The 20,692-nt window shown below is 71.3% G+C and overlaps 2 protein-coding genes across 2 annotated transcripts in view; both read left to right on the forward strand.

Moving 5' to 3' along the window:
• The first annotated feature begins 1,522 nt into the window (after positions 1–1,522).
• ACADVL (acyl-CoA dehydrogenase very long chain) lies at positions 1,523–16,873 on the forward strand. Its single transcript, XM_066985110.1, is given in 21 exon segments — positions 1,523–1,637; positions 2,135–2,197; positions 2,307–2,379; positions 2,468–2,532; positions 3,852–3,986; positions 5,855–5,999; positions 6,076–6,205; positions 7,085–7,213; positions 8,024–8,300; positions 9,738–9,842; positions 9,922–10,008; positions 10,105–10,167; positions 10,273–10,374; positions 11,305–11,402; positions 11,504–11,576; positions 12,593–12,665; positions 12,977–13,049; positions 13,183–13,211; positions 13,214–13,257; positions 13,347–13,500; positions 16,812–16,873. Coding segments are annotated over 19 exon segments (1,893 nt in total). The 5' UTR covers positions 1,523–1,637; positions 2,135–2,197; positions 2,307–2,330.
• A 461-nt stretch (positions 16,874–17,334) lies between these two features.
• DLG4 (discs large MAGUK scaffold protein 4) overlaps positions 17,335–20,692 on the forward strand; it is a 29,368-nt gene continuing 26,010 nt past the window's right edge. Inside the window, 1 exon segment of the mRNA XM_066985266.1 lies at positions 17,335–17,379. Within this exon segment, the coding sequence (XP_066841367.1) occupies positions 17,350–17,379 (30 nt within the window). The 5' untranslated portion in view covers positions 17,335–17,349.

Below are 20,692 nucleotides of genomic sequence, written 5' to 3' on the forward strand. Positions count from 1 at the left end.
AAGGGGGCGGGGTTACGGCCGTGGGGGGCGTTGCCGCCATGGCGACAGGGGAAGGGGGCGGGGTTACGGGAAAGGGGGCGTAACTATAGCGACAGGTAAAAGGGGCGGGGCTACGGCGGTCGGGGGCGTTGCTGCCATGGCGACAGGTAAAAGGGGCGGGGCTACGGTGGTTGGGGGCGTTGTCGCCATGGTGACTCGTGGTAGGGGCGGGGCTACGGCGGCTGGGGGGCGTCGTCGCTATAGCGACAGGTAAAAGGGGCGGGGCTACGGCGGTCGGGGGCGTTGCTGCCATGGCGACAGGGGAAGGGGGCGGGGTTACGGGAAAAGGGGCGTAACTATAGCGACAGGTAAAAGGGGCGGGGCTAAGATGGTTGGGGGCGTTGTCGCCATGGTGACTCGTGGTGGGGGCGGGGCTACGGCGGCTGGGGGGCGTTGTCGCCATGGTGACTCGTGGTAGGGGCGGGGCTACGGCCGCCGGGGGCGTCGTCGCTATAGCGACAGGTAAAAGGGGCGGGGCTACGGCGGTGGGGGGGGTTGCTGCCATGGCGACAGGTAAAAGGGGCGGGGTTACGGCGGTCGGGGGACGTCGTCGCCATGGCGACGGCGGGGGCGGGAGCGCGGTCGCCACGGCGACAGCGGCGGCGCCATTTTGGCCGCGTCCCCTCGGGCGCCATCTTGAGGCGGGGCCGCCATTTTGGGGCGGGACGGCGCCGCCCCCCCCCCCCCCCCCGTTCCCCCCGCTCCTCCCGGTGCTCGTTCGCATGTATTAGCATACATTTGCATACATTAGCGCGGCGGAAGGGGCGTGGCCCCGGGGCCGGCCGGGCCTGACCTTGCTGCGGCCGGGGGAGCCGAGCGGCGGCGCCATGAGGGCGGTGGCGGGGCTGGGCCGGGGGCTGCGGCTGCTGCGGGGGGGGCGGCCCGGTGAGGCGCGGGGGGGTCCTGGGGGCTGGGGGGCGGGGGAGGCTCGGGTTTTGGGGGACCCCAGGGCTTGGGGGAGGGGGCAAGAGTTGGGGGGGGGGGTCCTGGGGTTTGGGGGGGGGGGGCTGGGGTTTGGGGGGACCCCAGAGCTTGGGGGGGGGAAGATTTGGGGGGGGGTCCTGAGGTTTGGGGGGCCCGGGGGGTCCTGGGGCCTAGGGGGGGCTGGGGTTTGAGGGGGGGCCCTGGGGTTTTGGGGGACCCCAGGGCTTGGGGGGTGGGGCAAGATTTTGGGGGGGGGGTCCTGGGGTTTTGGGGAGCCCCCGAGCTTTAGGGGGGTCCGGGATTTGGGGGAGTCCTGAGATTTTTGGGGGGGGGGGCGCTGAGGTTTTGGGGGGCTCCGTGGTTTGGGGGTGTACTGGGGGCTGGGGGGGGCTGGGGGTTTTGGGGATCCCCCGAGCTTGGGGGGGCTGGGATTTAAGGGGAGGGGGACGGGATTTTGGGGGGGGGGGCTGGGTTTGGGGGAGCCCCGGTGGTTGGGGGGGTCTGAGGTTACTGGGGGCTTTGGGGGGGGGGCTTGGCGAGCCCTGTTTTATTTTGGGGGGGTGCTTTTTCATTGGGGGGGTCCCCAATTTCTGGGGGGGGCTCCCGTGACCCCCCCCCCCTTTCCTCCTCCCGCAGCTGCGGGGGCCCGGCTGCAGAGCACGCACAGCGCTGAGGTACGGCCCCGAAACCGCCCCCGACCCCCCCCCCCGCGTCACGGAGCCCCCCAGTGTCACCGAGACCCCCCCACGTCCTGTCCCCCCCCCCCAAGTCCTGTCCCCCCCCCCTTGTTCTGTCCCCCCCCCCCGTGTTGTGTCCGCCCCCCGTGTTGTGTCCCCCCCCCCCCCGCGTCACGTCAAAACTGGGCCAAAGGGCGCGGGGGGGCAGAACTGGGGGAAAGGTCAAGGTCAGGGTTGGGGGGGGGGCACAGGGATTTGGGGGGGTTGGGGGGGATTTGGGGGTTGGGGGGGCCAAGGGGGGGTCAAGGGGGGGTCGGGGGGGTCAGGACGGGGGGCTGGGGGCTCACTGTGGGGGTTTGGGGGTTCGGGGGGGGGGGGGGGGGGCGAGAGGCAATTTTGGGGCCCAAAAGGTGGATTTTGGGGTTTTGGAGCGCCCCAAAATTTCTTGGGGGGGTTGCTGGGGGGCTCCTGATGCCGCCCCCCCCCCCCCTCAGGCCGTGGTGGACAAAGCCCCGGCAGCGGAGACCCCCGCGGACCCCCCCAAATCCACCTCTGAGGTGAGTGGGGGGGGGGCTGGGGGCGTTTTGGGGACCCCCAGAATTTGGGGGGGGGCACGGCCTGACCCCCCCCCTTATTTCCCCCCCCCCTTATTTTCCCCCCCCCCAGGAGTCGAGGTCGTTCGCCGTGGGGATGTTTTTGGGGCGCGTCAACCCCCAGCAGGTCTTCCCCTTCCCCCAAGGTACTGGGGGGGGGGGCAAATTGGGGGGGGGGGGGGGGGGGCTTTTTGGGGTGCCCCCCCCATAATTAACAACCCCCCCCCCCCCCAGTGCTGAGCGAGGACCAGGAGCAGACGCTGCGGGAGCTGGTGGGGCCCGTGGGGCGCTTCTTCGAGGTGGGCCGGGGGGCTTTTGGGGGGGGGGGGGGGGGGGGGTTTTGGGGTGGGGGCAATTTGGGGGAGCCGGGGGGTTTGGGGGGGGGGGGTTTGGGGGGTTTGGGGGGGTTGGGGGGGGTTTTAGGGGGAATTTGGGGGGCCTGGGGGTGTTTTGGGGGGCGCTCTTTGGGGTGAGGGCGGTTTGGGGGGATTTGGGGGGTCTTGGGGGTGTCTGGGGGGAATTTTGGGGTGTCTGGGGGCTTTGGGGGGCTCTTCGGGGTGAGGGCGGTTTGGGGGGGATTTGGGGTGGTTCTCGGGATAATTTGGGGGTGATTGGGGGGATTTGGGGTGGGCTTTTTGGGGTGAGGGTGGTTTGGGGGGATTTGGGGGGCTTGGGGGGGGTTTTGGGGGGGATTTGGGGGGCTTGGGGGTGTTTGGGGGGCTTGGGGGTGTTTGGGGAGATTTGGGGTGGTTTTAGGGGGTTTGGGGGGATTTGGGGGGGCTTGGGGGTGTTTGGGGGGATTTGGGGTGGTTTTAGGGATAATTTGGGGGTGATTGGGGGGATTTGGGGTGGGCTTTTTGGAGGTGAGGGTGATTTGGGGGGCTTGGGGGTGTTTGGGGGGATTTGGGGGGCTTGGGGTGTTTTGGGGGGGGATTTGGGGGGGCTTGGGGGTGTTTGGGGGGATTTGGGGTGGTTTTAGGGGGAATTGGGGGGCTTGGGGGAGTTCTGAGGGGCTTGGAAGCGTTTTGTAGGATTTTGGGGGGCTTGAGAGCGTTTCGGGTGGATTTGGAAGGAGTTTGGGGGTGATGGGGGTGAGGGCGTTTTGGGGCGGTTTGGGGGTCGTTCTGGGGTGACAAAGCACGTTTTGGGGCGATGCGAGGTCGGCTTGAGCGTTTTTGGGGTGGTTTTGCGGTGTTTTGGGTTTGGGACGGTTTGGGGGTGACCTGGGTCAGGTTTGGGGCGCTGCAGGGCTGGTTTTGAGCCTTTTTTGGGGCATTTTGGGGTGTTTCAGGTCTGGGGCAGTTTTGGGGTGGTGCAGGGCTGGGTTTGAGCCTTTTTGGGGCTTTTTTTGGGTGTTTTGGGTCTGGGGCAGTTTGGGAGCGATTTGGAACAGGTTTGGGGTGACGCGGGCCTGATTTCGAGCCTTTTTTTGGGGCGTTTTTGGGCTGTTTCAGGTGCGTCCCTCCTGGGGCTCCTCTCTGCCCGTCCCCGAGGCTCCCCGGGGCGGTTTTTGGGGCGGTTTTTGGGGTTTTTTTCTCTGCGTTTTCGGGGCCGTCGGCGGGCGGGCCGATGCGGGCCGCGTTTTGGGTGGGATTCCAGCGTTTTTGGGGTTCGGCAGGAGGTGAACGACGCGGCGCGCAACGACGAGCTGGAGCGGGTGGAGGAGGCGACGCTGCGGGGGCTGAAGGAGCTGGGGGCCTTCGGGCTGCAGGTGCCCCCCGAGCTGGGGGGCCTGGGGCTCTCCAACACCCAGGTGGGGACCCCCTTTTGGGGGGGGGGCACCAGGGGACCCCCCACCCCCCGCCCCTCCGGGGGGGGCTCTGTCAGGGTTGGGGGACCCCAAAATTCCCCCCCCGCGGACCGCGCTGCGCCTTGGGGACCCCCAGCACGTGGCCCCAAACCTGGGGGTCCCGTGCAGCCCCCGGGACCCCCCCATTGGCTCCCCCAACCCCCTGGGGACCCCCAAAGCCCCCATCAGCCCCCTCCAAATCCTGTTGGACCCCCAAAGCCCCCCCTCCCACCAGGCCTCCCCCTGCCGTTTCAGAGCCCCGCCTCAGCCCTCCCCCACCCCCTTGGGGACCCCCCCACCTCCCTCATTGCCCCCCAGACCCCCCCTTTATCCTTAATCCCCTTCCTTTACACTTAAGGACCCCACACCTCCCTCAGCCCCCCAAACCCCTCCCCTTTACCCTGAGCCCCCCACACCTCCCCCAGCACCCCCCAAACCCCCTCCCTCACCCCCCTGGGGACCCCCCACCTCCCCCAGCACCCCCAGGCCCCCTCCCCTGCCCCCCTGGGGACCCCCTACCACCCTCAGCCCCCCAGACCCCCTCCCCTTTACTCTTAGGCACCCCCACCTCCCCCAGCACCCCCAAAACCCCCTCCCTCACCCCCCTGGGGACCCCCTACCACCCTCAGCACCCCCCAAACCCCCTCCCCTTTACCTTTAGCCCCCCACACCGCTCCCAGCACCCCCAGACCCCCTCCCCTTTACCCTTAACCCCCCCACAGTGCCCCCAACACCCCCAGACCCCCTCCCCTTTACTCTTAGGCACCCCCTACCTCCCCCAGCACCCCCCAGACCCCCCCTTTACCCTTAATCCCACCCTCACCTCCCTCAGCCCCCCCAAACCCCCTCCCCTTTACCCTTAGTCCTCAGCACCCCCAGACCCCCTCCCCTGCCCCCTTGGGGACCCCCCACCTCCCTCAGCACCCCCCAAACCCCCTCCCCTTTACCCTGAGCCCCCCACACCTCCCCCAGCACCCCCAGAACCCCTCCCTCACCCCCCTGGGGACCCCCTACCACCCTCAGCACCCCCCCAAATCCCCTGCCCTTTACCTTTAGCCCCCACACCTCCCCCAGCACCCCCAGACCCCCTCCCCTTTACTCTTAATCCCACCCTCACCTCCCTCAGCCCCCCCCAAACCCCCTCTCGCCTTTACCCTTAGTCCTCAGCACCCCCCAGACCCCCTCCCCTGCCCCTTGGGGACCCCCCACCTCCCTCAGCACCCCCAAACCCCCTCCCCTTTACCCTGAGCCCCCCCACACCTCCCCCAGCACCCCCAGAACCCCCTCCCTCACCCCCCTGGGGACCCCTACCACCCTCAGCACCCCCCAAATCCCCTGCCCTTTACCTTTAGCCCCCCCACACCTCCCCCAGCACCCCCAGACCCCCTCCCCTTTACTCTTAATCCCACCCTCACCTCCCTCAGCCCCCCCAAACCCCCTCTCGCCTTTACCCTTAGTCCTCAGCACCCCCCAGACCCCTCCCCTGCCCCCTTGGGGACCCCCTACCTCCCTCAGCCCCCCCCCAAACCCCCTCCCCTTTACCTTTAGCCCCCCACACCTCCTCCAGCACCCCCAGACCCCCTCCCCTTTACTCTTAGGCACCCCCTACCTCCCCCAGCGCCCCCAAAACCCCTCCCTCACCCCCTGGGGACCCCCTACCACCCTCAGCACCCCCCCAGACTCCCTCCCCTTTACTCTTACGGACCCCCTACCTCCCCCAGCACCCCCAAACCCCCTCCCTCACCCCCCTGGGGACCCCCTACCACCCCCAGCACCCCCCAAACCCCCTCCCCGTTCCCCCTAACCCCCCCCCCCGCACCCCCTCCCCGCAGTACGCCCGCCTGGTGGAGATCGTGGGGCGCCACGACCTGGGGGTGGGCATCACGCTGGGCGCCCACCAGTCCATCGGCTTCAAGGGCATCCTGCTCTTCGGGACCCCCGCCCAGAAGAGCAAGTACCTGCCGCGCCTGGCCACCGGTGAGGGGCCGGGGGAGCTCGGGCGGGGGTCCCAAGCCCCCCGGGGGGTTCCTCACCCCCCGTCCCCCCCCCCAAGGCGAGGCGGTGGCGGCGTTCTGCCTGACGGAGCCGGGCAGCGGCTCGGACGCCGCCTCCATCCGCACGCGGGCGCAGCCCAGCCCCTGCGGCTCCTTCTACACCCTGGACGGGAGCAAGATCTGGATCAGGTGGGGGCCCCGGGACCCCCCCCAAATACGCACGGGGCGTGTGACGGGCTCCCCGAACCCCTGGGGACCCCCAGGGCCTCCCCATTACCCCCGTAAGCTCCCGCAAGACCCTGGGGGCCCCCAAAGCTCCCACAGGAATCCCAAACCCCCCCCCCCCCTGCTACCCCCTGTAAGCTCCCTGGAGACCCCCAAAGCCCCCCATTGGCTCCCCCAACCCCCAGAGACCCCCAGAGCCTCCCCATTACCCCCCATAAGCTGCCCCAAGCCCCTGGGGGCCCCCAAAGCTCCCCCAGGGACCCTCAAAGCCCCCATTACCCCCCTATAAGCTCCCCAGGGACCCCCAAAGCCCCCCGTTACCTCCCTGGGGACCCCCAAAGCCCCCCATTACCCCCCTATAAGCTCCCCAGGGACCCCCAAAGCCCCCCGTTACCTCCCTGGGGACCCCCAAAGCCCCCCATTACCCCCTCTAAGCTCCCCCAGAGACCCCCATTACCCCCTGGAAGCTCCCCTGGTCCACCAGGGACCCCCAAAGCTCCCCTGTTAGCTCCCCCAGAGACCCCCAAAGCCCCCTCACTGGCTCCCACAACCCCTGGGGACCCCCAAAACTCCCCCTTTACCCTCCTACAATCTCCCCCAAACCCCTGGGGACCCCCAGACCCCCCATTACTCCCCCTAGAAGCTCCCAAGGGACCCCCAAAGCCCCCCCATTGGCTCCCATAACCCCTGGGGACCCCAGAGCCCCCCCATTACCCCCCTAGAAGCTCCCCGGACCCCCGGGGACCCCCAGAGCCCCCCCCATTGACTCCTACAACCCCCATTTCCCCCCCCCAAAGCCCCTGGAGGGGCTCCCTTAGCTAATGACTTAATTACCCCGCGCAGTAACGGGGGCCTGGCGGACGTGTTCACGGTGTTCGCCCGCACGCCGCTGCGGGACGAGGGCAGCGGGGAGGTGAAGGAGAAGATCTCGGCCTTCATCGTGGAGCGCGCCTTCGGCGGCGTCACCCAGTGAGCGGGGGGGTCGGGGGGGTTAATTAACGGGGGGGGCTCGTTAACACCCCCTCACCCCCCCCAGCGCCCCTCCCCCCCCGGGGAAGAAGCTGGGCGTCCAACACGGCTGTGGTGCACTTGAAGGGTGTATGGGGGGTCCTGAGGGGGTCCTGGGGGGTAATTAATGGGGGGGGGGCTCATTAACACCCCTCTGACCCCCAGTGCCCCCCCCAGAAGGAGCTGGGCATCTGACATGGCCATGGTGCAGTTTGAGGGCACACGGGGGGGTCCCAAGGGGTCCTGGGGGGTCCTGGGGGGTTATTTAAAGGGGGGGCTTGTTAACCCCCTGCCCCCCCAGTGCCCCCCAGAAGGAGCTGGGCATCTGACATGGCCGTGGTGCAGTTTGAGGGCACATGGGGGGTCCCAAGGGGGTCCTGGGGGGTTATTTAAAGGGGGGGTTATTTAAAGGGGGGTATTTAAAGGGGGGCTTGTTAACCCCACCTGCCCCCCCCACAGTCCCCCCAAGAAGGAGCTGGGTGTCCAACACGGCCGTGGTGCATCTGGGGGGTGTGCAGGGGGGTCCTGGAGGGGTCTGGGGGGTAATTAATGGGGGGGAGCTCGTTAACCCCCCACCCCCAGTGCCCCCCCAGAAGGAGCTGGGCATCCGGCACGGCCGTGCTGCGGTTCAAGGCCTTGCAGGGGAGGTCCGGGGGGGTAATTAATGGGGGGGGGCTCATTAACACCCCTCTGACCCCCCAGTGCCCCCCAGAAGGAGCTGGGCATCTGACGTGGCCGCGGGGCAGTTTGAGGGCACAGGGGGGATCCCGACAGGGTGCTGGGAGGGTCCTGGGGGGTCCTGGGGGTAATTAATGGGGGGGGGGGGCTCGTTAACCGCCCCCTCGCCCCCCAGCGGCCCCCCGAGAAGAAGCTGGGCATCCGGGCGTCCAACACGGCCGAGGTGCACTTCGAGGCCGTGCGGGTGCCGGCCGCCAACGTGCTGGGGGCGCCGGGCGCGGGCTTCAAGGTGGCCATGGCCGTGCTCAACAACGGCCGCTTCGGGATGGCCGCCGCCATGGCCGGCACCATGCGGGGGCTGCTGGCGCGCGCCGTGAGTGCGACCCCCCCCCCCAAAAAAATACGGCGGGACACCCCCCAACGCGCGGCGGGACCCCCAAAACTCTGAGCCCCCCGAGCCTCTGCGGGGTCCCCAAAACCCTCTGAGCCCCCCTCCGACCCTCCTTGGGACCCCCCAACTATCTGGGACCCCCCCCCCAAAAATACGGCGGGACCCCCCCAACACGCGGCGGGACCCCCAAAACTCTGAGCCCCCCCCGAGCCGCTGCGGGGTCCCCAAAACCCTCTGAGCCACCCCCTCCGACCCTCCTTGGGACCCCCCCCAACTATCTGGGACCCCCCCCCCAAAAATACGGTGGGACCCCCCCCCAACACGCGGTGGGACCCCAAAAGCCTCTGAGCCCCAAAACTCTGAGCCCCCCCCCAACCCTCTGCGGGGTCCCCAAAACCCTCTGAGCCCCCCCTCCAACCCTCCTTGGGACCCCCCAACCATCTGGGACCCCCTGATCCTCTCTGGGACCCCCCCCAAAAATACGGTGGGACCCCCCCCAACACGCGGCGGGACCCCCAAAACTCTGAGCCCCCCCCGAGCCGCTGCAGGGTCCCCAAAACCCTCTGAGCCCCCCCCGACCCTCCTTGGGACCCCCCCAACCATCTGGGACCCCCCTGATCCTCTGTGGGACCCCCCCCCAAAATATGGTGGGACCCCCCCAACATGCGGCGGGACCCCCAAAACTCTGAGCCCCCCCGAGCCGCTGCGGGGTCCCCCAAAACCCTCTGAGCCCCCCCCTCCAATCCTCCTTGGGACCCCCCAACCATCTGGGACCCCCCGATCCCCTGTGGGACCCCCCCAAAATACGGCGGGACCCCCAACACGCGGCGGGACCCCCAAAACTCTGAGCCCCCCCCGAGCCTCGGGGGATCCCCAAAACCCTCTGAGCCCCCCAATCCTCTATGGGACCCCCCAGTCCTTTGGGGACCCCCCTGACCCTCTGCGGGACCCCCCGACCCTCTGAGCCCCCCCTCCGAAACCTGGAGGGGCCCCCAAAACCCTCTCAGCCCCCCCGACCCTCTGAGCCCCTCCTCCGACCCCCCTGGGACCCCCCCCGACCCCCTGGGACCCCCCCGACCCTCTCAGCGCCCCCCCATCACTCTGAGCCCTCCCTGCGCCCCCCGGAGCTTTTGGGGGAGGTTTGGGGGGATTTGAGGAGTCCCAGGGTCTTGGTGGGGACCCCCCGTAGCCTCCCTGTCCCCCCCCGCAGCCCCCTAACTCCTTCCCAGCCCCCCAGTCCCTTTGGAGCCCCCAAGCCCCCCCATGCCCCCCTTCTTCCTGAGCCCCCCCCGTGCCCCCAGACCCCTCAACCCCCTCCTTTTCCCCCACCCCAATCCTTGGCGTCTGACCCCCCCAATTACCCCCCCCGCCCCCCACTTATCCCCCCCCCAAATTACCCCCCCTATTCCCCCCCCCCAGGTGGAGCACGCCACCAACCGCACCCAGTTTGGGGCCAAAATCCACAATTTCGGGGCCATCCAGGAGAAGCTGGCGCGCATGGCCCTGCTGCAGTACGTCACTGAGGTTCGTGCCGGGGGGGGGGGGGCACACCCGTTGGGGGGGGGCTCACCGGGGGCCCCCCCAAACCTTTTTGTGCCCCCAGTCCATGGCTTACATGGTGAGCGCCAACATGGACCAGGGGGCCACCGAGTTCCAGATCGAGGCGGCCATCAGCAAGATCTTCGGCTCGGTGAGGGGCCGGGGGGGGCCACGGGGGGTCACGGGGGGTCACGGCCTCGGGGACCCCCCGGGGCCAGGGTTTGATCGGGGGGGGCCTCTCCCGCAGGAGGCGGCGTGGGAGGTGGCGGACGAGTGCCTGCAGGTGCTGGGCGGCATGGGCTACATGAAGGTGAGGGGGGGTTGTTGGGGGGGAGGTCCTGGGGGCCCCCCCGGGTCCTGGGGGGGGGGGGGCAGGGTCGGGGAGCCCCCCCCGAACCCCCCCGGTGCCCCGCAGGAGGCGGGGGTGGAGCGGGTGCTGCGGGACCTGCGCATCTTCCGCATCTTCGAGGGCACCAACGACATCCTGCGGCTCTTCGTGGCGCTCAGCGGCTTCCAGGTGGGGGCTGGGGGGGGCGCTGGGGGGACTGGGGGGCACTGGGGGGCGGGGGTGGGGACTGGGGGGAATGGGGGGCGGGGGGGACTGGGAGGGACTGGGGGGGCAGTGGGGGGAGTGGGGGGGACTGGGGGGGGAATTGGAGGAACTGGGAATAACTGGGGGGAATGGAGGGGCACTGGGAGGGACTGGGGAGGGACTGGGAGGGAATGGGGGGGCAGTGGGGAGGACTGGGGGGGACTGGGGGGGACTGGGAGGGCAGTGGGGGGAATGGAGGGGCACTGGCAGGGACTGGGGGGGCAGTGGGGGGGACTGGGAGGGGACTGGGAGGGCAGTGAGGGGGGAATGGGAGGGGACTGGGGGGGAATTGGAGGGACTGGGGGGACTGGGAATAACTGGGGAGGGACTGGGGGGGCTGGGGAGGGACTGGGGGGACTGGGAGGGCAGTGGGGGGGAATGGAGGGGCACTGGGAGGGACTGGGGAGGCAGTGGGGGGACTGGGAGGGACTGGGAGGGCAGTGGGGGGGAATGGGAGGGGACTGGGCAGGACTGGGAATAACTGGGGAGGGACTGGGGGGGGAACGGAGGGGCGCTGGGAGGGACTGGGGGGGGACTGGGAGGGCAGTGGGGGTCACTGGGAGGGGACCGGGGGGGGACTGGAGGGGAATGGGGGGACTGGGGGGGACTGGGAGTGACTGGGGGGGACTGGGAGTAAGCGGGAGGGGGCTGGGGGGCCCTGAGAGTAACTGGGGGGAACTGGGGAGGGCAACTGGGGGGACTGGGAGGGCAACTGGGAGCACTGGGGGGCAATGGGGGGAACTGGGAGCACCGGGGGGGGGGGCCGTGTTGAATGGGGGCTGCAGCCGGGCCCCCAAACCTGCCCCCCCCCCCATTTGGGGCCCCCCCGACTCCCCCCTTACCCCCCCCCCCCAGGCGCTGGGGGCGCAGCTGCGGGGGCTGCAGCGGGCGCTGCGGAGCCCCCTGGGCCACGCCGGGCTCCTGGCGGGGGAGGCCGCGCGGCGCCTGCGCAGGTACGGCGGGGGGGGGGCCCCACCCCCCCGGGACCCCCGGGACCCCCCGGGGCCCCCCCGAGTCCTGGGGGGCGCTGACCCCCCCCTTGTTGTGCCCCCAGGAAGGTGGGGCTGGGCTCGGGGCTGGCCCTGCAGGAGCACGCGCACCCCGAGCTGCAGGAGAGCGCCCGCAAGGTGGGGGGGGCTGGGGGGGCTGGGGGGGAATGGAGGGGGCTGGGGAGGGGACTGGGATGGACTGGGAGGGGAATGGAGAGGGTGGGTGGGGGGGCTGGGATGGAATGGGGGGGGCTGGGAGGGGAATGGAGGGGGCTGCGAGGGGACTGGGGGGGACTGGGGGGAGTGGGGGGGACTGGGAGGGCAGTGGGGGGGGAATGGGGGGGCTGGGATGGACTGGGATGGACTGGGGGGACTGGGAGGGGACTGGGGGGACTGGGATGGACTGGGGGGGGAATGGAGGGGGCGGGGGGGGCAGTTGGGGGGGCTGGGGGGGACTGGGGGGGACTGGGATGGACTGGGAGGGCAGTGGGGGGGCTGGGAGGGACTGGGGGGCAGTGGGGGGGGGGGGACTGGGGAGGGGACTGGGATGGACTGGGAGGGGAACGGAGGGGACTGGGAGTAACTGGGAGGGCAGTGGGGGGTGCTGGGAGGGACTGGGAGGGAATGGGAGGGGGACTGGGATGGACTGGGAGGGGACTGGGGGGGACTGGGAATGGACTGGAACTGGGGGGCTGGGGGGGACTGGGGGGGACTGGGATGGAATGGGGGGGGGGGGGACTGGGGGGGACTGGGATGGACTGGGGGGGAGGGGGCGGGGGGGCAGTTGGGGGGACTGGGGGGGACTGGGGGGAATGGACTGGGAGGGGCTGGGGGGGCAATTGGGGGGGCTGGGGGGACTGGGATGGACTGGGAGGGGACTGGGGGGGCAATTGGGGGGGACTGGGAGGGGACTGGGATGGACTGGGGGGACTGGGATGGACTGGGAGGGGAATGGAGGAGGCTGGGGGGGGGGCAGTTGGGGGGGACTGGGAGGGGGATGGGGGGGACTGGGAGGGCAGTGGGGGGGTCTGGGAGGGACTGGGGGGGCAGTGGGGGGGGGAATGGGGGGGAACTGGGAGTAACTGGGAGGGACTGGGGGGGACTGGGAGTGACTGGGGGGACTGGGGGGGCTGAGGATTTACCCCCCCCCCCAGGCCGCGCGGTGCCTGGAGCTGCTGGCGCAGACGGCCGAGGCGCTGCTGCTGAAGCACGGCAAGGGGATCGCGGGTGAGGGCTTACCGGGGGGGGGGGCACAAACGGGGGGGGCACCGGGGTGGGGGGGCATTTTTGGGGCGGGGGGGCATTTTTGGGGGTGGGGGGGCATTTTTGGGGGTGGGGGGGTGATTTGGGGGGGCGGGGGGGGGTTGGGGCACGAGGGCTCGGCGCTGGAGGAGGCGTTTGGGGGGGGGGGGGGGGGTCCCGGGGCCCCCCCATCCCCAGGGGGTGGGGGCTGTTGCCCCCCCCCCAATTTTGCCCCCCCCCCCCCAATTTTTGCCCCCCCCCCCTCATTTTTGCCCCCCCCATTTTGCCCCCCCCAGACGAGCAGTTCGTGCTGAAGCGCGTGGCCGACTGCGCCATCGACATCTACGCCATGGCCGTCGTCCTCTCCAGGTGCTGGGGGGGGGGGGCGGCTCCTTTTGGGGGGGGGCCCCTCCTTTTGGGGCCCCCCTTTTTTTTTTTTTTGGGGGGGGGGGGGTCCGGCCCCCCTCACCCCCCCCCCGCTGCGTCCTGCCCCCCCCCCCAGAGCCTCGCGGGCGCTGAGCCGGGGCCAGGCCGGGCGCAGCACGAGCGGCTGCTCTGCGACACCTGGTGCCAGGAGGTGAGCTGGGGGGGGGGGGCTTTTATTGGGGGGGGGCTCAGGGATGTGCCCCCCCGCTCTGAGCCCCCCCCTATTTTTTGCCCCCCCAGGCCCACGAGCGCGTCACGGCCGCGCTGTGCCCGCTGCCCACCGAGGGCGCCCGGCAGCGCTTCCGCAACCTGCGCGCCATCGCCCGCGCCGTGGCCGACAGCGGGGGGTCGCGGCCCCCCTGCTGGGCTTCTGACCCCCCCCCCATGGGATTCTGCCCCCCCCCCCCCCCAAAAAATCCCCCCGCAGGGGCTGGGGGGGGGGCGCACCGAGCCCCCAAATGGGGCCGCGACCCCCCAAGTCCTGCCCCCCCCCAAGTCCTGCCCCCCCCAAGTCCTGCCCCCCAAGTCTGCCCCCCCCCAATTCCTACCCCCTCCCCAATTCCTGTCCCCCCCCACCATTTTTTGCCCCCCCCCCTTTTGTCCCCCCCCCCCCCAATTCTTTCAGCCCCCCTTAATAAAATTCGGGCCCCCCCACTTTTTATCCCCCCCAAACCAGGCCCTGAGTCCCACAATTGCGCCTTGAGCCCCCCCAAATCGGACGTTGCCCCCCCCCTCCAAAGTTGCCCTCCCCCAATTTTTGCCCCCCCCCCCCCCACCCCTGAGACCTCGATTTGGGCCTGACCCCCCCCCCCCAAAAAAATTTGTGCCCCCCAAAATGTTTCAAAGCCAAAGCTTTGCCCCCCCCCCCATTCACAGCACTGCCTTAACCCTGCCCCCCCCGGGGCAGGGCCTTTACCCCCTTATTTTGGGCCCCCCCCTTATTTTGGGGCCCCCCTTATTTGGGGGGGGGGCTGCAGCACTCCGGGGGCCCCGAGGTGCTCGGGGGGGGGTTTCCATCCCCACCCCCACCCCACTGGAGTATTCGCCCCCCCCCCCTTGCACTTTTTTTTGGGGGGGGTCTGAGCAGCCGGGGGGGTCCCTGCTGCTCGGGGGGCGGGGGGGGTGCCCCCCCCCTCCCAATTTGCGTGCCTAATTAATGGATTGTAGCACCTTAATAAAGGCTGACTGGGACGGGGGCTGCTGCTGGTTATTGGGGGGGGGGCGCAGTATTATCTCCCCCCCCCGGACTACATTACCCACCCTGCCCCGGGGCGGGGGGCGCGGGGCTAATCCCCCCCCCATTTAAGCCGCTCAGCCGGGATTAGCCCCGGGCATGGCGCTGGGACGGCGGGGTGAGCGGCACGGGGGGGGGCACGGGGGGTCCTGAACGGGGGGGGGGGCCTGAACCGGGGGGGGGGGGTCCTGAACCGGGGGGGGGGGGGGGTCCTGAACCGGGGGGGGGCACAGGGGTCCTGAGCCTTCATTTGGGGGGGCCGGGGGGTCCTGAACCACACGGGGGGGGGTCTTGGCCCACAGGGGGGTCCTGGATCTTCACTTGGGGGGGGCTGGGGGGTCCTGAGCCACATGGGGGGGCACTGACTCGTGGGGGGGGCACAGGGGGGGGTCCTGAATCTTCATTTTGGGGGGAGCAAGGGGGGCCTCGACCTTTGGGGGGGGGGCTCAAAGTGTTGGGGGCTGCCGAGGGTCCCTGATGCACGAGGGGGGGCCCTGATCGGTGGGGGGGGGGGCTGTAATTAATGGGGGGGGGGGGGCCGGGGGGGCGGTTTTGGGGTGACCCCCCCCCGGGTTGTGGGGGGGTCCCCAGGTGCGGGCGCCCTGCGGGTGCTGGAGGAGCGCTGGGGGCCCCGGCTGCGGGCGCAGCAGCTGCTGGGGGGTCCTGGAGAGCCCCCTCTTCGGGGCGCTGCTGGGTACGGGGGGGCTGTGGGGGGCTATGGGGGGGCTATGGGGGTACCGGGGGCTATGGGGGTAATGGGGGGGTTATGGGGGGGGCTGTGGGGGGGCTATGGGGGGTAATGGGGGGGTTATGGGGGTAATGGGGGGTGGGGGGGGCTATGGGGGGGCTATGGGGGTAATGGGGGGTTATGGGGGGCTAATGGGGGGTGTACGGGGGGGCTATGGGGGTAATGGGGGGGTTATGGGGGTAATGGGGGGGGTAATAGGGGGGCTGGGGGGGGGGTAACGGGGGGCTATGGGGGGGGTAATGGGGTTATGGGGGGCTGTGGGGGGTAATGGGTGGTTTGTGGGGGGCCTATGGGGGGTACCGGGGGGGTTATGGGGGGGTAATGGGGGGAGCTGTGGGGGGGCTGTGGGGGGGCTATGGGGGTTATGGGGGTAATGGGGGGGTAATGGGGGGGTTGGGGGTTATGGGGGTAATGGGGGGCTATGGGGGTAATGGGGGGGCTGTGGGGTACCGGGGGGGTTATGGGGGGTAATGGGGGGGCTATGGGGGGGCTATGGGGGGGCCGGGGGGGTTGTGGGGGCTGTGGGGGTAATGGGGGGGTGGGGGGGTTGTTATGGGGGTAATGGGGGGGGTGGGGTGGGGGGTTGTGGGGGTAATGGGGGAGGGGGGCTGTGGGGGGGCTGTATGGGGGGGCTATGGGGGGGCTATGGGGTAATGGGGGGTTATGGGGGTAATGGGGGGGCTGTGGGGGGGGGCTATGGGGGGGGGGCTATGGGGGGTACCGGGGGGGCTATGGGGGTAATGGGGGGGTAATGGGGGGGTAATGGGGGGCTATGGGGGGGCTATGGGGGTAATGGGGGGGCTGTGGGGGGGGCTATGGGGGGGGGGGGGTTATGGGGGGGGGGGGGTTATGGGGGTAATGGGGGGGGGGGTTGGGGGGCTATGGGGGGGCTATGGGGGTAATGGGGGGGCTAGGGGGGTAATGGGGGGGCTATGGGGGGGGCTATGGGGGGGCTATGGGGGGGCTATGGGGGGGTAATGGGGGGTTATGGGGGGTAATGGGGGGTTGCTGTGGGGGGGCTATGGGGGGGCTATGGGGGGCTATGGGGGTAATGGGGGGTTATGGGGGTAATGGGGGGGGTTATGGGGGGGTTATGGGGGGGGGGCTATGGGGGTAATGGGGGGGGTTATGGGGGTAATGGGGGGTTATGGGGGGGCTATGGGGGGTAATGGGGGGTTGGGGGGGTTACTGGGGGGTAATATGGGGGGGTTATAGGGGGGCTGGGGGGGACACGGGGGGTTATTGGGGGGGCTGTGGGGGGGGTAATGGTGGGGTTGGGGGGGGCTATGGTGGGCAATGGGGGTGTTGTGGGGGGGCCGGGGGGGTTGGGGGGGGGTTGGGGGGGGTTGGGGGGGTTATGGGGGGGTTATGGGGGGGGTTATGGGGGGTAACGGGGGGGTAATAAGGGGGCTATGGGGGGTACCGGGGGGTTATGGGGGGGCTATGGGGTATTGAGGGGTTTAAGGGGGGTGATGGGGGCTGGGGGGTGATGGGGGGAAATGGGGGGGCTGTGGGGGGGTGCTGGGGGGGCTATGGGGGTTAACGGGGGGCAGTGGGGTTTAACGGGGGGGGGCTCTGGGGGGTTCACGGGTATAACGGGGGGCTCTGGGGGGGGCAGGGGGGCCACGGGGCGTCCCGGGGGGGTATTGGAGGACCGGGGGGCCCATGGGGGGAGGACCCCCCCCAATTATCCCCCCCCCCCCCAATTATCCCCCCCCCCCAGACATCCAGGAGAGCTACGAGGCCACGCTGGCGGCGGCTCCCCCCGCCCCCGGCTCCGGGTAACCCCCAGCCCCCCCCCCGGCCCCCCCCCCCGGCCCCCCCCGGCCCCCCCCGGCCCCTCCCCTCGCGGGGGGGCGGCACTCCGAGGGTTAACCCCCCCCCCCCCCCCCAAAAACCCCCCCCCCCCCCCCAGCCCCGCCCCCGCTCGGCTCCGCCGCCGGCTCCGCCGCTGCCTCCGGTCCCCGCGGCCTCCGCCCGCGGCCTCTCCTCGGCCCCCCCCGGCCCCCCGGCCCCGGCCCCGGCCCCGGCCCCTCCCCGGCCCCCCCGGCCCCGCCCCCCCCCCCCCATTTCCCCCTCCCCCTCATCTCCCCCCCCTTCCTCTCCCGCAGCCCCCCAATCCCCATCCTCCCCCACCTCCGTCCTCCCCCCCCGCATCCCCCCCCCCCCCCCCCCCCCCCCCCCCCCCCCCCCCCCCCAAATTCCCGGTTCTCGCCCCCCCGGCGGCCGCATGAGCGCCGGCCCCGGTGCCGGCCGCCGCCATGGACTGCCTGTGCATCGTCACCACCAAGGTACGGGGGGGGCACCGGGGGGGGCACCGGGGGGGGCACCGGCCCCGGGGGGGGCACCGGCACCGGGGGGGGGGGCAACAGGGGGGGCCGGTTGGGAGGGGAGGCCGCGGGAGCCGCTCTGGGCTGCTGGGGATGCTCTCGGTGGGCCTGGGGGGGGGGGCACTGTGGTACCGGGGGGGCCTCGGTGGGCCTGGGGGGGGGGGGCCTCGGTGGTCCCCAGGGTCCCCTTTGTGGTCCTGGGGGGGGCTTTGGTGGGCCTGGGGGGGGCCCCTCTGTGATCCCAGGGACCCTTCTGTGGTCTGGGCCCCCCCCAATGATCCTGCCCCCCCAATGATCCTGGCCCCCCCCAGATCCTGCCCCCCATGATCCTGGGGGCCCCCCTCTGATCCGGGGGGGGTCACCTCTCCCCGCTGTGACCCAGGCCCCCCCCCCCGCAGTCCCGGGGGCCGCTCTGTGCCCCCCAGGGTCCCCCCCGCGCTCTCAGGGGGCCCAGGGGCTGCCCTGCCCCCACGTGGGGGGGGGGTCTTTGGGGTGCGGGGGTCCCGGGGGACCCCTGTGGTCCTGGGGGGGCCACGCTGGGCCCCGGGGGGGCTGCTTTGTGCCCCTGGGGGGCTCCTGGGGGGCCTCTGGGTGATGGGGGGGCAAAGGGGGGGGCCGGGGGGGCCCTTTCTGTGCCCCGGGGGGGGGGGGCTCAGGGCCTGCCAGGGCCGTAGGCCTCGGTGGTGCTGGAGGACCGGGGGGGCACTGCAATGGGGGGGGCCGCTAGGTCTTGGGGGGGGGGACAACGGTGCTGCTGGTGGAAGGGGTCTCTGGGGGGGGCACACTTGGCCCCCCCCAAACTGATAGAGGTGACACAGCCCCCCCCCCCCCCGGCGAGGGGGCGTTCGGGCATGCGGCGGGTGCGTGTGCGCGGGTTGCTATGGCGACGGGTAGTGCGTGGGGGGGGCTGTGATTGGGGGGGGGGGGGGGGCTGCGAGGTGGGGGGGCGGGGGGGGGGGGCACGGCGCTCCCTGCGTGTGCTCACACACACGTGCCCGGGCCCACACGCGTGTGCGTGGCGGAGGCGGCCGCCTCGGGGGGAGGGGGGGGGGGGGGTGTGCAGGGCCCCCCCCTTTTGGGTCTCCCCCACCCCCTTTTGGGGGTCTCCCCCCCCCCCACCTTTGGGGGGTCTCCCCCCTATTTTGGGGTCCCCCCCCCCTTTTTGGGGGGCTCCCCCTCCCCGCACACCCCCCCCCCCGCCCGCGCACCCGGCCGGGGCTCCGCGTGGACGGGATGCTCCGTTGCCAGGCGACGCGGCCCCGCCCCTCCTCCCGTTGCTAAGCGACGCGGTCCCTCCCCGTTGCTAAGCGACGCGGCCCCTCCCCGTTGCCAGGCGACTCGGCCCCGCCCGTTCTCCCCGTTGCCAAGCGACGCGGACCCTCCCCGTTGCTATGCGACGCGGCCCCGCCCCTCCTCCCGTTGCCAAGCGACGCGGCCCCTCCCCTCCTCCCGTTGCTAGGCGACGAGGCCCCTCTTTTCCCGCCGCCCTCCTCCCGTTGCTAGGCGACGCGGCCCCTCCCTTCCCCGTTGCCAAGCGACGCGGCCCCGCGGCGTTGCCAGGCAACGGCGCGGCCGCGGGGGCGAGGGCGGTGCGGTGCGGGGGGGGAGGAGGAGGAGGCCCCGCCCCTCCACGTGCGCGCGGCCCCGCGCATGCGCCCGCCGTTAACTCTTGGCGCCCCGCGTTGCCACGACGACGGCGGGGGCGGGGCCGGCGCTACGGGGCGCGGCGAGGCCCAAAAAGCGTGCGTTCGCGAAGCGCCCCGTTAATCCGGCCCCGTTAATCCCGGCCCCGTTAATCCCGGCGGGGGGAGGGACGGGGGCGCGCGATGGCGGCCCCGGGCGAGGCGGCGGCGGCGGCTGCGGGGCCCCCGGGGGCCGGCGGCTGCTTCGCGCCGCTGCTGTGCCAGTGCCGGGTGGTGTGGAGGGGGAGGGGGGCGGCGGTGGGCTGCGGCTGCCAGGTGCGGGGGGGGCACTGGGAGAGCTGGGAGGGACTGGGAGAGGGATGTGGGGCTACTGGGAGGCACCGGGAGAACTGGGGGGCACTGGGAGCGAGATGTGGGGCTACTGGGAGGGCACTGGGAGCGAGATGTGGGGTTACTGGGAGGGCACTGGGAGAAATGGGAGGGCACTGGGAGCGAGATGTGGGGTTACTGGGAGAACTGGGAGGGCACTGGGAGCGAGATGTGGGGTTACTGGGAGGGCACTGGGAGAACTGGGAGGACACTGGGAGCGAGATGTGGGGTTACTGGGAGGGCACTGGGAGAGCCGGGAGGGCACTGGGAGCGAGATGTGGGGCTACTGGGAGGGCACTGGGAGAACTGGGAGGGCACTGGGAGCGAGATGTGGGGCTACTGGGGGGCACTGGGAGAACTGGGAGGGAGGGGGGAGCCACTGGGAGGAAATTGGGAGATCCGGGCGGGCACTGGGAGGGAGCGGGGGCGGCGCTGGGGGTACTGGGAGGCATTGGGAGAGCTGGGGGGGCACTGGGAGAGCACTGAGAGAGGAAGCTGGGGGCACTGGGAGAGCTGGGGTGGTGCTGGGGGGCACTGGGGGAGCTCGGGGGCTATTGAGGGGCACTGGGGGGTACTGGGAGAACTGGAGGGGAGCAGGGGGGCACTGGGAGCAAGCTGGGAGGTGTTGGGGGGCACTGGGAGCGAGCCGGGGGCACTGGCAGGCAACTGGGGGGCACTGGGAGAGCGCTGGGGGTGTTAGGCATGCTGGGGGGCGCCGGGATGCGGTACTGGGAGAGCTGGGGGTGCTGGGGAGGGCACTGGGAGCGAGCTGGGGGGGGGGCAGTGGGATAACTGGTGCTAGGGGAGCGCTGGGGGGGCACTGGGAGCACTGGGATGGGGACCTGGGGGGGCACTGGGAGCACTGGGGGGGCACTGGGAGCAGCCCCACTGCTCGGACCCGTGCCGAGGTCGTGCTGGGGGGGAAGCGGCCGCCTCCCCCCCGGATTAGGCCGTAATCCCTGCCGGGATCGGGGGGCTGGGCTGGGATTAGGGGGGGGGGAGGGGGGGAGGGGGGAGGGGACATTGGGGGGGGACATCGGGGACACGGGGGGGCATCGGGGACACGGGGGGGCTCAGCGGGCCCCCAGGGCCGGCGTTTCCCCGCGGCCCCTCGTTAAGGTAACGAGCCCGGGGGGGGTCCCCGAGGCGCTGCGCTAATTAGTGCCCAGTTTTAATTACCCTGACCCAGCCTTCATTACCTCAACTGCCTTTAATTACCGGCGTGGCAGCGGGGGGGGGGCTCCTCCTGTCCCCTGTCCCCC

The sequence above is a fragment of the Anser cygnoides genome, chromosome 31 (assembly GCF_040182565.1).
Source record: "Anser cygnoides isolate HZ-2024a breed goose chromosome 31, Taihu_goose_T2T_genome, whole genome shotgun sequence".
Taxonomy (NCBI): domain Eukaryota; kingdom Metazoa; phylum Chordata; class Aves; order Anseriformes; family Anatidae; genus Anser; species Anser cygnoides.